The 13,683-nt window shown below is 37.7% G+C and overlaps 1 protein-coding gene across 3 annotated transcripts in view; it reads right to left on the bottom strand.

The window, feature by feature from the left end:
• gramd4a (GRAM domain containing 4a) overlaps positions 1-13,683 on the bottom strand; it is a 57,841-nt gene that overhangs the window by 16,883 nt on the left and 27,275 nt on the right. For all 3 annotated transcript variants that reach the window (XM_065274636.2, XM_065274637.2, XM_065274638.2), the window contains one exon: positions 1,193-1,313. In XM_065274636.2, the coding sequence (XP_065130708.1) occupies positions 1,193-1,313 (121 nt within the window). The remainder of the gene's footprint in view (positions 1-1,192; positions 1,314-13,683) is intronic.

Genomic DNA, 13,683 nt, shown 5'->3' with positions numbered 1-13,683 from the left:
CAATATGTACTGTTGGTACCATCTCAAACACGGCAATAATTAACTATTTTCCTTGACGACGTTCGGCATATACATCAGTGTCTGCTCTGTTGTAATGCGGAGTGCCTCCAATATGGCGTCTTCCGCTCTGATGACGCGCCGTGAAAACCCTCTATTCAGTACATGTGATGAAACTTAAAGGGGACAGAGAATGAAAAAACATTTTTACCTTCTCTTTGTTGAATAATGGTAGTCTACCCACATTCACGAACATACAAAAAGTGCTAGACATGCTAAACATCTCAGTCTAGAAATTCCTCTTTTAGAAATGTCAGCCAGAAAACGGCCCAATCTGAAAAACTGATGCTTATGACATCACAGGCATCTAACTGCCCCTCCACTTTAAAATAATTGGCTACATTTTTTGAGTGGCAGCAAAGTCAGCCAATCAGTAATGAGATTGCAAGTTAAGCCAGTAGGGGGAGCCAAATAGGTGCAAAACCACTTGTTTAAAATCCCCCACCCTAATAGAGCTATCTGAGAGAGGTTTTTAGGAAGCTTCTAAGGCATTACAGACCCAAACAAAAAATATTTTGTCTACATGTCACATCACAGAACAAGGATAAATACCCCATTCAATCATTCAATGTCACCTTTAACTAGAATCATGTGACAAATCAAGAACAAATGATGAACAAATGGAAAATAGTGATAACAAAACTAGAGGACCCAAATACAAACTCAAAAAGTCTTTGGGAAAGTAAAGAATAAAGAGGCAAAATGTGACACATATATGCATTTAGAAATTTAGCAGAATGATATTCATTCATATTTACTGGGCACTACAGGACTCATAATCCGGCTGAAAAATCCCCCCCCAAAAAACAACAGAAACCATCAAAGAAATTCTATTGCTTTCCATTAAAATACCACAAGGAACCATTCGCTTTCACCATTTAAAACCACTACAACATTCCTTTAATGGTCCCACCAACAGAACCGAACACATACCAGTAGAGACCCACATAGACCATTACAGTTTCATAACAAACAATACAATTCCTACTTTATTAGTGTATGCGTGCCCCCTAGCCTCAAACTTATGGCTGTTGCACTGCTCAAGCAATGCTCTATCAAGTAAGTTTCTGTGCCCATGTTTCAGACTGTTTAAGGGCTGGCACATGCTGATGAATCTCTACTTAAGTTTGCTCACCTGGACTTCAGAACTTCGTTTATCTTCTGTTCTAGGTCAAGTCTTCTGCTGCGTTCTCTTTCCAGTTCCTGCCTAATGGTCTCCACATTTGTTTCTTCCCGTAGCTTCCGCAATTCCTCCTCTGAAAATACAAAACAAACATGATATGATAAACCTGTTGAACGATGATATTAAAACTAATTTAGGAGCACTTCATACACATGAGGTCTAAACCCAGACATGATGTGTGAAATCCAGCGTATAAAGTGTGAAAGATAAGTTTAGTAGTATATGTAGTATAAGTATGTTAGAAATGTTATTATGTTTTTGGACCATACCTTTTCTGTACTTCTGAATATCATGTAAATAGCATGATACATGAAATAAGGTAATCATTCAGTACAATACTGCATCAACTGTATCATAGTACTGCCTTTATACTTCTTGTAGGTGTCAAAAATGAATCCAATGGTAATAGCATGCAATATTTAATAATTTAACAAGGTAAATTATTTCACCAAATGTTGAAAAAGTTAATACTGTAGATGTTTTTCTATTTATCTTCTTTTATACTCATCTTTTACACTTCAGTGGTACAGTATACCTCACTGTGTATTGATCTGCTGTGAGCATGCAGTTATCTTTGTCTCCAATCACGCTTTATTTCTAACATGAACTTATCTAATACAGGCAAATGATGCTTAAATAAGGGCTGAATTATTGTCAGATCAGATCACTATAAAACTCCAGCACCTGTGCTTTAATCTTTAAGACATGGTCATTACAAGTGCTTTGTTAGATGAGATGAATGTACAGATCTACAGCGCTACAGTATGTAGTCGGTCAATTTACCTAACAACATCAAGCCCTCATTAGTTCAGTGTCTCTACTTTAGTACAAAGACTGATGTAACTCGGACTTATTATTATAATTTACATCCACTTTGTATGATCATAAAGTCTGTAATTTGATTTGATCTTAGTAGAAGAGCTTACTAAAAAACAAAAAAATTATGTCAGGAAGCACAAAACCCAAAGGATTATCTGACATCTGATGTCATCAGCATGCCGTCATATTTGTTTTGAGCTTAGACGGTTTGAACAGTAACAACATAAACAAACGGCTTTCGTGGAACACACGTATTTCCGGTAAACTCCACAAAGAATAAAAAACACAGTCCTTTTGGAGTAGTTTATTTTTTTAATAACAAATCAAAATAAACAACAAGTAGAGTACCTTAGTTTAAAGGGACACAAGGCAGCATTTTTATGTTAATAAATCATCTTCGTAAGTCGGTATATGGTTAAATGACTCATTACATGAAGAATGAAGACTCTCTCGCCCGCCCCTACCGTCTGTAGGAAGAATACCCCACTTGCAAGTTCGCTGTATCCGACCCGGTGTCCTTCAGTCTCGTATAGTCTTAGATATAGAACGCATTTACTCCCAGACACTAGGGGGAGCTAGTAGAGAAATAATACTCAGACTTGCCTTGTGTGCCTTTAAATCATAGTTAAAGCATATCAAAAGCTACACTGAGCTAACGTTACTGTGTAAAATGTGTACTATATAATGTACAATCCTAACTACAGATCGTCTGCCAAACTTTCTTCACATAGCGGTGATGCATGATCTCTGTCTCCCCTCGTCTTTAGGAAACCAAATCATTCGTTTATTCAATGAGGTATTTGTTCCAGAGATCAGTTTAGCCACTAGAACATTAAACAAAGAGAGACCGGAAGTTAAAGGGGACAGAGAATGAAAAAACATTTTTACCTGGTCTTTGTTGAATAATGGTACAGTAGTCTACCCGCATTCATGAACATACAAAAAGTGCTAGACATGCTAAACATCTCAGTCTCATAGAAATTCCTCTTTTAGAAATGTCAGCCAGAAAACGGCCCAATCTGAAAAACTAATGCTTATGACATCACAGGCATCTCACTGCCCCTCCACTTTAAAATAATTGGCTACATTGTTTGAGTGGCAGCAAAGTCAGCCAATCAGTAATGAGATTGCAAGTTAAGCCAGTAGGGGGAGCAAAATAGGTGCAAAACCACTTGTTTAAAATCCCCCACCCTGATAGAGCTATCTGAGGTTTTTAAGAAGCTTCTAAGGCATTACAGACCCAAACAAAAAATATTTGTCTACATGTCACATCACAGAACAAGGATAAATACCCCGTTCAATCATTCGATGTCACCTTTAAGCTCCGTCCAGATGCTCCGTAACAGCGACAACGCATGTGCGTCCAATAAAACTACATCTTTTTATCTATTTTCACTAAACAAGCATAAAATCACAATCTTTTATTTACACTTATTGCTTCCTGCAATATTTATGCTGGAATAGCATTTTAAGAAATTTATCAAATTGATTAAATTAAATATAAATGTCACAAAATTCTGTCTCTGCGCTTTTCTTTTCTTTTCTAACTCTCATTATTTTTCAGTAGAAAAGACCTTCAAAATCTGCCTCACAATCTCTGTCTATGTCTATAGATTGACATCACCTAAGACAAGCAGGTGTTATTGCACCGGACTAGTGTCAAAAATAATTCAAGCTAAAGATTTGATGAACACATGCGTACCCAAATTCACAAGTGTAACATACATAACACAATTCACCGAAGTACAAAGGTTTTGATAGTTAAAAATGTGAACGTTTATTATTGAATTTATAATAATTTAAATAACCACACGTGTGATCATCTTGGACTTGGGTGTGTGTACTTTTGAGACCTGCCAGGTTGAGATTCACAATTACTCAGGCATCTCCTGTTAAGCCAATTGTATGAGCTTTTATTCAACCAATCAGAACACTGCTTTCTTAACTGAATCAAGAAGCATACTGTACTGTACTGTGGGCCTACAACCGTTTAAACACAGAGATACAAATACTAGACTAATAAATGAAACATGAGTTATTACATAATATGCTGTATTCCACAAGCACAAGATTTAAGTTAGTTGCAAAACTAATATCATATTAAACATGACACATAATACTTTTTCATAAACGGCAAAAACTTATAACTTGAAGATTAGTCTATTCTGCATTTTATTATAACTTCAATAGATGGTAATGCATAAAACTATACAAGTACATACCTTTGTACTGCAAATATAAATATAACCAGTTTACACAAACTAACCAAAATTGCAATATTAATATGCAATATTTACAAAAAGTATTTGAAAGACACTCCACTTTTTTTTAAATATGCTCATTTTCCAGCTCCCCTAGAGTTAAACACTTAATTTTTACCATTTTGGAATCCATTCAGCCGATCTCCAGGTCTGGCGGAACCACTTTTAGAATAGCTTAGCATAATCCATTGAATCTGATTAGACCATTAGCATTGCGCTAAAAAATAACCAACGAGTTTCTATATTTTTCCTTTTAAAAACTTGACCCTTTTGTAGTTATATCGTGTACTAAGACAGACAAAAAATTAAAAGTTGCGTTTTTTAAGGCAGGTATGGCTAGGAACTATACTCTCATTCAATAATCAAGGACTTTGCTGTTGTAACATGGCTGCAGCAGATGCAATTATATTACGCAGCGCCTAAAAATAGTCCCCTGCTATTGAAAGTAACCAGGGGGACTATTTTTGGGCAGTGCGTAATATCACTATGGGCACACTATCCAAACCGCATCCGGGCATGTTTGACCCCCAAAGCCTGGTTCGTTTGACTAGTGTGATCCCTCTGTACCGCGCCCAGGTGCGGTTTGTTTATTTGGATTGATAAAAGTACAGTGTGAGTGCGCGCTTCTGGGGAAGTATGTAGGGGGGACAATCGTGCTGGGGCATGGTTTGGTTTGGATAGTGTGAGTGCGCCCTTATACACAGTGCGTTTTTTTACAACCTTCCTCTTACAGGACAGGTCCTGTACACACCTCTGGCTATTCTATATCTATTGCGGCGGTTGGCTGTGATTCTGAAGACTGGTTTATACGTGAAATGTTCACAATTGGTGCGCAAAACATATATGTCATTACAGAGTGTGTGGCCGTAAGTGCTAAATGCAAAACACAGTTAAGCATTTTTTCATTGACATGTCAAGTATAGGTTTTGACATTATTCCCATAGTCTCAGCCTCAGATGTCCACACATGGACTGTTGGCTAAACATCTGATGTATTTGATAAATGAACTGTTGGGTTATTTAATGATCTGCATGGAAACAGCAAAAAGCTTTATGTTTAAATCCGTGAAAATATGCTTCATCAAGCTTGAATACACACTGCATGTTTAAAAGTATAAAAGGTATTTCAAAGTGTTTGCAATTGTCATTAAACACTTTAGAGACGTTAATGAATGATGGTTGCAATCCCCTAAACATAAGCGGGTACAAAGTGTAACGTGATTGGTTGCTTTACATGTCAGATGGGCTCTTGGGCCATCCTTGGGTATTAAAAGCTATGGTTCCCGGACCTTTAGTAGGATATTATTATTCACCCATACCACCTGGCAAATGTGCCGCCACAAATAAACAAAGTCTGTGGGAAACACTGCATTCCCTAAATCAAATTCTATTTTCTTGTTAATATACCATCATAACATCATAACTCATGACTTCCTCTGCTAATGGTTTCACCACTTTATAACAAACACAAGGACAAGATAACTTGAAATAACTTAAAGGAACAGTATGTAGGATTGTGGCCAAAACTGGTATTGCAACAACAAAACTTGTGGCTAAAACTGGTACTGCAATCACCCAACTGGTGGCCAATACACAAAATGACAACATAAACATCAGTTGAGGGCTGCAACTCCACTTTTTAAATGACAATATCCTGACCGGACCACTGTTATCAGTGATATAAGTATTTGAAATTAAAATGATTTTTTAATGTCTAGTGACATATCAGGGCCATTGTATGATTAATTGATATAAATTTCTTACATACTGTTCCTTTAAACAAGTAGTTGGTAATACTGCATAGTCATATATTTGACATGTAGAGTTCTTAATGATGTTTTGTGAAGAGACTCGATGGCAGGCAGATGGGTGCCAAATATGTGCAGGACAGTTTTCACTACCCTTTGCTGAGCTTTCTTTTTACACACGGTGGAACTGCCATACCACACTCTGATGAAGATTGTCAGGGTGCTCTCAATGAAGCAGCGGTAGATACTGAATAGGATTTAAGGAGACAGATGTCTTTCAGATGTCTGTCTTTCATCTCCTCAGGAAGTACAAGCGTTGTCGTGCTTACCTAACCAGAAATTAGGTGTTCAGATGCTAGGACAGATGTGGACACCCAAGAACTTAAAGCTGGAGACACGTTCTACTTCAGTCCCATTGATGAAGTTGGCGAGTGACTGCTGCTACTAGATTTCCTAAATTTATATATGTGGCAAGTTGCCATGTAAGCAGGAGAACATACATCCAGCTGGTTGTTATAGCAAGTAAATCCCATCAGGTTTGTACAATTTCTGATCAGCCTGTCATGATTTATTCTGCAATAACAACCAGCTGGCTGTACATTATTCTATACTCAAAACCAAATAAATATCTATATTTAGTAACAATAAAATGAGACCTCAAATTAATACTTTTCACAAGAGCATGCTTTGAATTGTGAATAAAGAACCGGAAAATTTCATAGTGACGAGATCTCAGCTAATTTAGTCACTTACTGAGTTTGAGGTAGTCATTGATGTAATCTGTGGCTCCATCACTGAAGAAGTCCATGTCCCAAATTGGTCCAATGCATCAAAAACGCATGCTTGGTTGCCTCTAATGTTCTAACATAGTTGCCTTCAGACATCAAAATCACTGATGATGTTTCTTAAAGTCCTGATGCTCCAAAAACTTATGGGGAGTCTTTCTTCTACTGTTATTATGCAGTAGTTGTGAACTACTCCAAATGAAACGAAATGTACACTAGGATCTAGAAACCCCATGACCAGAACTATCAAATGCAGCTTATAGGAGCGGACTGGATCTAAACCCTCCTGGTGGATTAAGCATCTAGAGGAAAGAACTGTTCCCTAATGATCTGGGTAAAACAAAGGCTCTATTCATTTGTGAAACCATTGACCCATGGGTGCTTAATTGTTCAGATTCTGTAAGGTCTTTTCCACAACACTGAGCAACATGCTGTGGAGAACAATACAATCTATTTTACAATATGTTTCAAAAACATACACTGATATGTAACTTGCCATAGTTATGTAACTCTGTCCAGACTATTACATGACTCATGTTTAGTGATATCAACAGCCAGACTGCTTTTAAAACAGATCCATTTTAATGTTTTCCAATTCAGAATTTGCTACCCAGAGAACTAAATAGTTTTTAAAATAAGGCACTACTTGACACCTATTCACAACCTCTGCTCAGCGGCAACTTTTGAAATAATTCACTATTGTGTACTGAGTATTGCAACTATAGTAAACCCTGTCCATGATCTATATCCTGCATTGGCATTAAACAGTTAAACATTTTGATATGACACCCTGTGGTATATTATAATTTGCTTAGCTTGTAAATGATGTGGTGTAATGCTTAAATATCAGTGAACGTCACGGGGCTCTGTATTCAAAGACTGACGGTCCTTAGGATAACTGAAGAGGATCATTTTAACTTTGCTGTTCCAGACCAACATCCTGTAAGCCACTTCCTGTCTTATATCTCATCAGTTTAAAGATACACAAGCAATGAAAACTTCCTGCAGATCAAAGCAACTCAGCGCTATCTTAAAAAAAATCAACATATATATAATTGGATAACTAATTATATACAGTAATATCATCAAAACATTTAACAATATATCTACTGTAATGTAACACCAACATTACCAATGTTGCAAAAGCTCCAATAAAAGCTTAAGCCAATCTTAATTTTAGCAAAATGTTTTTCAAAACAATACCATTATCATCTCTGTCTAAACTAACTGTGAATTTGTGAAAATTGGGATTTCATGCACAGGCGTATTACATGTTAATGATGTGACATCACCAACTATTGGCCTGGCATGCATAATAGTATGCATGCATAAAGTAATTTTCTCTGATTACATGAACAGGGATTGTGTATAAAACATTGTTACCTGTATGCATTACATTCAATTTTTTTATTGTTATAATATTTTATACAACAGTTCTTTCTGGTTCTCGAATCTGATTGGCTAAGAGCTATGCGATATTCTACTGATAAAGGCACAGTAACCGCTTCACCTTTCGTATTATTCCGCCACCTACTCGTCATTGATTTTAGTATTAGTGAATGAATGGAGGTTCTTAATAGGCTCATCTCTGACTGGAAAAACTGCACGCACAGACGCGCTGTTTTTAAAGGAGCGGTGAATCAAATACTCAATTTTAACTTGATAATTTGTTATATAAGAGGTAATCATATTTAAATGAACATCCTGCAAGTTTCAGAACTGAAAACGCCCGTGCTACTGAAATATAACAGTTTTTGGCACCAAGCCAGTAAAACAAGTCAGTGTGAATTTCGGAAAAGTATGAAATCAAAGTAGAATTGAAGCACCTCCCCATAGCCAAATACAAGGACCACTTTTGTAGCCCCGCCCACAGCTTCGCGTGACACACGTGTGTCTCAACAATAAGTAAACATGTATTTAAAGATTGCCAAATGTAACCAAAATGACTTTTAAATAATTTTTTCTGAGAGACTTTTATTTTGACGCAGTTATCTGAAGTAACCATGGAAACGCATTTTCGGTTGTGGAAGAACGGTCTATGGGAAGAACACAGACGCTGGATAATGGAGTCTCAACATTAGGAATGCGTGGATAAAGTTTGCTTTTGAAAAAGTTCCAGCTCGAGTGGGGAGTATTTACTTTGTGTACACGGATTCATTTGTAAAGAAGTCGATGCTGGATTTGCAGAGAGACTGTGATTAAAAACACCACTAATATTGGATCTGACAAAAATGACACAGCAGTACACAGTAAGTTTATTTAAGTTATTGCGTTTCACTATTGCTTTGTTAGAGATCGCTTGATATGTCTGTTGTAACATCCGTGACTAAATTGATAAAGAAGGATTTATCAGCCGCAGTTTAGATTCTGATGCGCGCTTACTGTGCTGTATACGGTAATTTAGTCACGTCAAGTTAAAATTTTTGTTTCTACTTTACTATATGTATTGTCATTTATGTGTATCATCTTTAGCACCCAGAATCTTTTGTGGCTCAAACAAATATGTATTCGGCTGCTATTTTTACACATTAATGTTTTTAAAACATTTGCCACATGTAATGACAGGTAATGAAGCTGTCCAATCATAGCAGTGGGTGTTTACGTCCAGGTCTTCAGTGCGGCCCGCCCCTTCAAACGAACCATTTCTCCAGACAGCCACAAATCCATGTTACAAAATAGCCTATTACTTACTGCTTTTGATGTTTTTGAATGTAAAAACCACGCGAACATCATAAGTAGACATCAGACAACAGTATAAAACAATAAAATCAATAAATTCACCGCCCCTTTAAACACTCTCCGTGTGTCTCATTAGTATAGCTCATGAATCAGTCTGTGAATCCCAATCGGAAGTACTTATCCCGTCAAAGATCAGCGCTCTTGGATGTAACTTTAAACTGAGTATTGTCACATCGTGTGGACGATTAACACTTGGAAAAAGGAATGAAAACAATTATTATCTGAAGAGACCTGATATATTTATAAGCAGCATGCAAAAAACATCTGTGACACTTATAAAAAAAACTGTTTTATATAGTACTGGCAAGAACAAAGCCGAATAATAAGCAAGTGCTCGTATCGCGTTAAGATTAAATGGCAAAAGCAACATTATATAAATATAGTTTTATTAACTTTTACCTCGCGCCAAAACAATAACAACACAAAATATGAATAAGAAAACAAGTAATAGTTTCATGACACCAAATACTGCTGATTTGATCTCATTTTGACCATCAAACACAGACAGGGCCAACATCAGAGCCAGGGAATCCCTGTCAGAGATGTAGCCCAGATAGGGCGGTGGTCAGCGGGGCGAGTGAACACTGACGTCCACTCATTGCTCTGGATCTCGAGTACCGAATCTTGCTAAGCAGACGTTCAAACTGGCGCTATCTTTACTTATCGACTGCAGATTTGAATATTATACATATATATTCTCGACTTAACTAATCTTAAAACTACACTTTGTGACCAAGAAATTTTAATATTTAAAAACGGCGAATCCGTCCATGGTGTTATTATATTCAAAACAGCCGAAAGTGTTACCTGTCATTCTGGCCTTTAAATCCGTGGCAGAAGAAAGTAGTTCCCAAACAAAGAGGCTTTTAAAATAACTCCGTTGTTGTTTTCCTGTTTTCGTTTTTCAAACGTGTGCCGTCGAACTGTTGTATAAAAGCAATATCGCTCTCGGAGTCGTGTGATATAGCTCTATATCATCACGGCTGTGATTAGGCCAGAGGCACGAGGCCGTACTCCTACTCGAGCGATATTGCTTAAATATATAATAAATTTTTTTTTTTAATTTTTATTTGTACAATTTTTATTTGTAAAATCAGTTAATTCTCATTGCATTAACTTCACCGCTTTTACCAGTGGATGTCACCAGCATGCAGTTTTATGGCCACAATGCGCATGTTAAGGTTTAATTTTGTATCTCAATGTTATGACATACTGACTTTATTTGATAAGAATTTTAAGAAATGTGTCTATGGTGCACGTTTTCCCCTCATTTTACAACACTTAAAGTGGAACTTTAAATATTATTAGTTTTCTTGTCATTTTAAAAAACTGAATCCATTCATTTTATGTAATTAAAATATAATTAGCCTAAATAAAACGCCTAAATGTGGAGGTTCAGTCTGGGCCTTTTTGATAGATAGCTCTTGCCTCTCATCAAGGCCTAAGTTGGGAATCTTGGGTGTAAAAAGGTTGGTGACCACTGGTCTAGGTCTTAGGGGGTCTGTTTAGGTATGGTCCCAGCCTATGATCTTTACTCCAAAAAGATAAGAATTCAGACACTGTAGATAATAAGTTAAAATATTGCATTCAAAATATCATATGGATTAATTCTTCTACAATCATTAATCATTTAATATTTATGGTAAGATTTCAAATGCTATATTTTCTAGTTTTAGGAACCCAGGGTTTAGATGTGGTCGGCGTATTACCGTTCTGTGATGTTTGCTGCATTTCACAGCGGTGAACCTCTCGTTCCCCTGAGAGGAAACATAAGCTTTCAGTCTCTGAGTCAGCGGTGGCTTTTCAGAGCAACAATAAACTCCTGACTGAATGCCGCTGTCGCATGGTAACCCAACTAAGAAGATGAGAGTGTGGGTGTACTTAGAGTTTAGGAAAAACACGATTCAATAAAGAACTGAGGGAATTAGCATCAGATTGTTGCTTCTGTATATAGCTGCGACCCTGGCAGAACAAGGTCACTCAAGCTATCAGGACGCGGGTAGCATTTGTCACTGGGTAAATCAAATGGGGACAATTAAACAGGCCTGTTACGTGTTTAAAGATGTAATGAAAACATTTTATATATCACTTCCTGTTTTTTCTCTTTCTGCTGTTTTATTCTCTTCTGTGTCTATTTTTTATATAAAAAGCTGTGGATCAATGCTGGCACATTCACTGGCCTAATTCTGTCCTGCACTTTCACTAATGTTTTCATAAGCTGTCACAGCTCCTGCCAGCAGCCACACTGTCACACTAATGAGTCAGGGCTACAATGAGTCCACAAATCAACCACTGACGCTTCATCATTAAGAGTTTGTAAAGAGAAAAGTATATTTAACATTTCAGAAGAGAATTTGAGTGATGCCTGTCTGAGTCTTTCAAGCAGCCACAATGCCAGTGTGTCCACCTACTGTATGATGCACCTGCCACAGCCTGTATTATAGTAGTGTTGTTACTACTTAAAACAACTAAAATGGTCATATTCTCAATTTTTTTTTAATTTATTTTTGTTTTGTCAAAACAATTAAATGTATATGGGTAAAAATCACACGACAGAAATGTTCAGAAAGCCTCACACTGTACATGTATGAAAGAGGGTTCTATATTATTTGTAATGATTTTATAATGTTTAGAAAAGTCCTGTTTTTAAGTTAATTAAGACTACTTGAGTTCTACTGTGTTTTTGTGTAGGAAGGAACAAGGAAATGATAGAGGGAGAAAGAGAGAGAAGCAGAGAGATGAAGGATATAAAAATAGCAGGAAATAGAATGGTTAATTTCAAAGTAGCGTTGTGTTAAACACAGTGACTCACAGTAAATAGAAGATAAGTAAACCTCAGCTAATGATGGTTGTCTTCAATGAGAATTGTTACATAATAATTATTCAGACAGAAAATATAACTTCTGTGTAAGAATAACTTAAAAGGTGCCATAGAAAAAAACTGTATTTACCTAGTCATAGATGAAAAAACGAGAGCTCTGTATATGGTAATAAAATATCGTCATACCAGCAGCCATATCACCCTGTAGCCCAAGACAGCGTGCCCACTGAAGCTAAGCAGGTCTGAGCCTGGTCAGTACTTGGATGGGAGACCACTCGGGAAAATCAGGTTGCTGCTGGTAGAGGTGTTAGTGAGACCAGCAGGGGGTGCTCACCCTGTGGTCTGTGTTGGTCCTTACATCCCAGTATAGTGATGGGGACACTATACTTTCAAAAAGTGAGGCCTTAAACCAAGGTCCTGACTCTCTGTGGTCATTAAAAATCCCAGGATGTCTTTCGAAAAAGAGTAGGGGTGTGCCCTGGCCAAACTGGCCCGTTGGCCTACTAATCATCCCCTCATACTAATTGGCTATATCACTCTATCTCCTCTCCATTAATAAGCTGGTGTGTGGTGGGCTTTCTGGTGCAGTAAGGCTGTTGTCGCATCATCCAGGTGGATGCTGCACATTGGTGGTGGTTGAGGAGAATCCCCCTTTCATATGTAAAATGCTTTGAGTGCCTTAGAAAAGCGCTATATAAATGTAACTAATTATGAATTATTATTATCGTGAGCCTCATATCGTTGGTTTCTTTTATGTAAACCTCATGCATGCAAAATACCGCTGGAAAACGCCTCGGTTACGTATGTAACCCTCGTTCCCTGAAGGAAGGGAACGGAGACGTCACGTAGTGACCGACGAATTGGGAACTCGCTTAGAGAGACCAATCTGCTTCGTACTCTACTAAAACGCCAATGAACTTGGCATTGAGATATTTGCATAATGCTGGCGCCGCCCCGCCAGGTGCGTATATAAGCCACAGGTGCAAATATGGAAATTAGCTTCATTTCGCTGAGAAAGCCGGAAAGTGTGACCGGCCGATAAACAGCAGGGAGCAGCCCTGTGGCGACGGGACGTGACGTCTCCGTTCCCTTCCTTACATACGTAACCGAGACGTTCCCTTTCAGTCGGTCACTACGACGTCACGTCGTGACCGACGAATTGGGAATCCCTACCAAAACGCCACTGAGGGCTGACCTCTTCCAGTGTCTGCGTAAAGCCCTCCGGTTCCACTTAAGGATAAGGAGAATTAGGTTTTAAGGCAGAAGGCCGG

This window comes from Paramisgurnus dabryanus, chromosome 1, assembly GCF_030506205.2.
Source record: "Paramisgurnus dabryanus chromosome 1, PD_genome_1.1, whole genome shotgun sequence".
NCBI classification, from domain to species: domain Eukaryota; kingdom Metazoa; phylum Chordata; class Actinopteri; order Cypriniformes; family Cobitidae; genus Paramisgurnus; species Paramisgurnus dabryanus.
The sequence above is the reverse complement of the archived record's forward strand: the minus strand, read 5'-3'. Positions and strand labels throughout refer to the sequence as shown.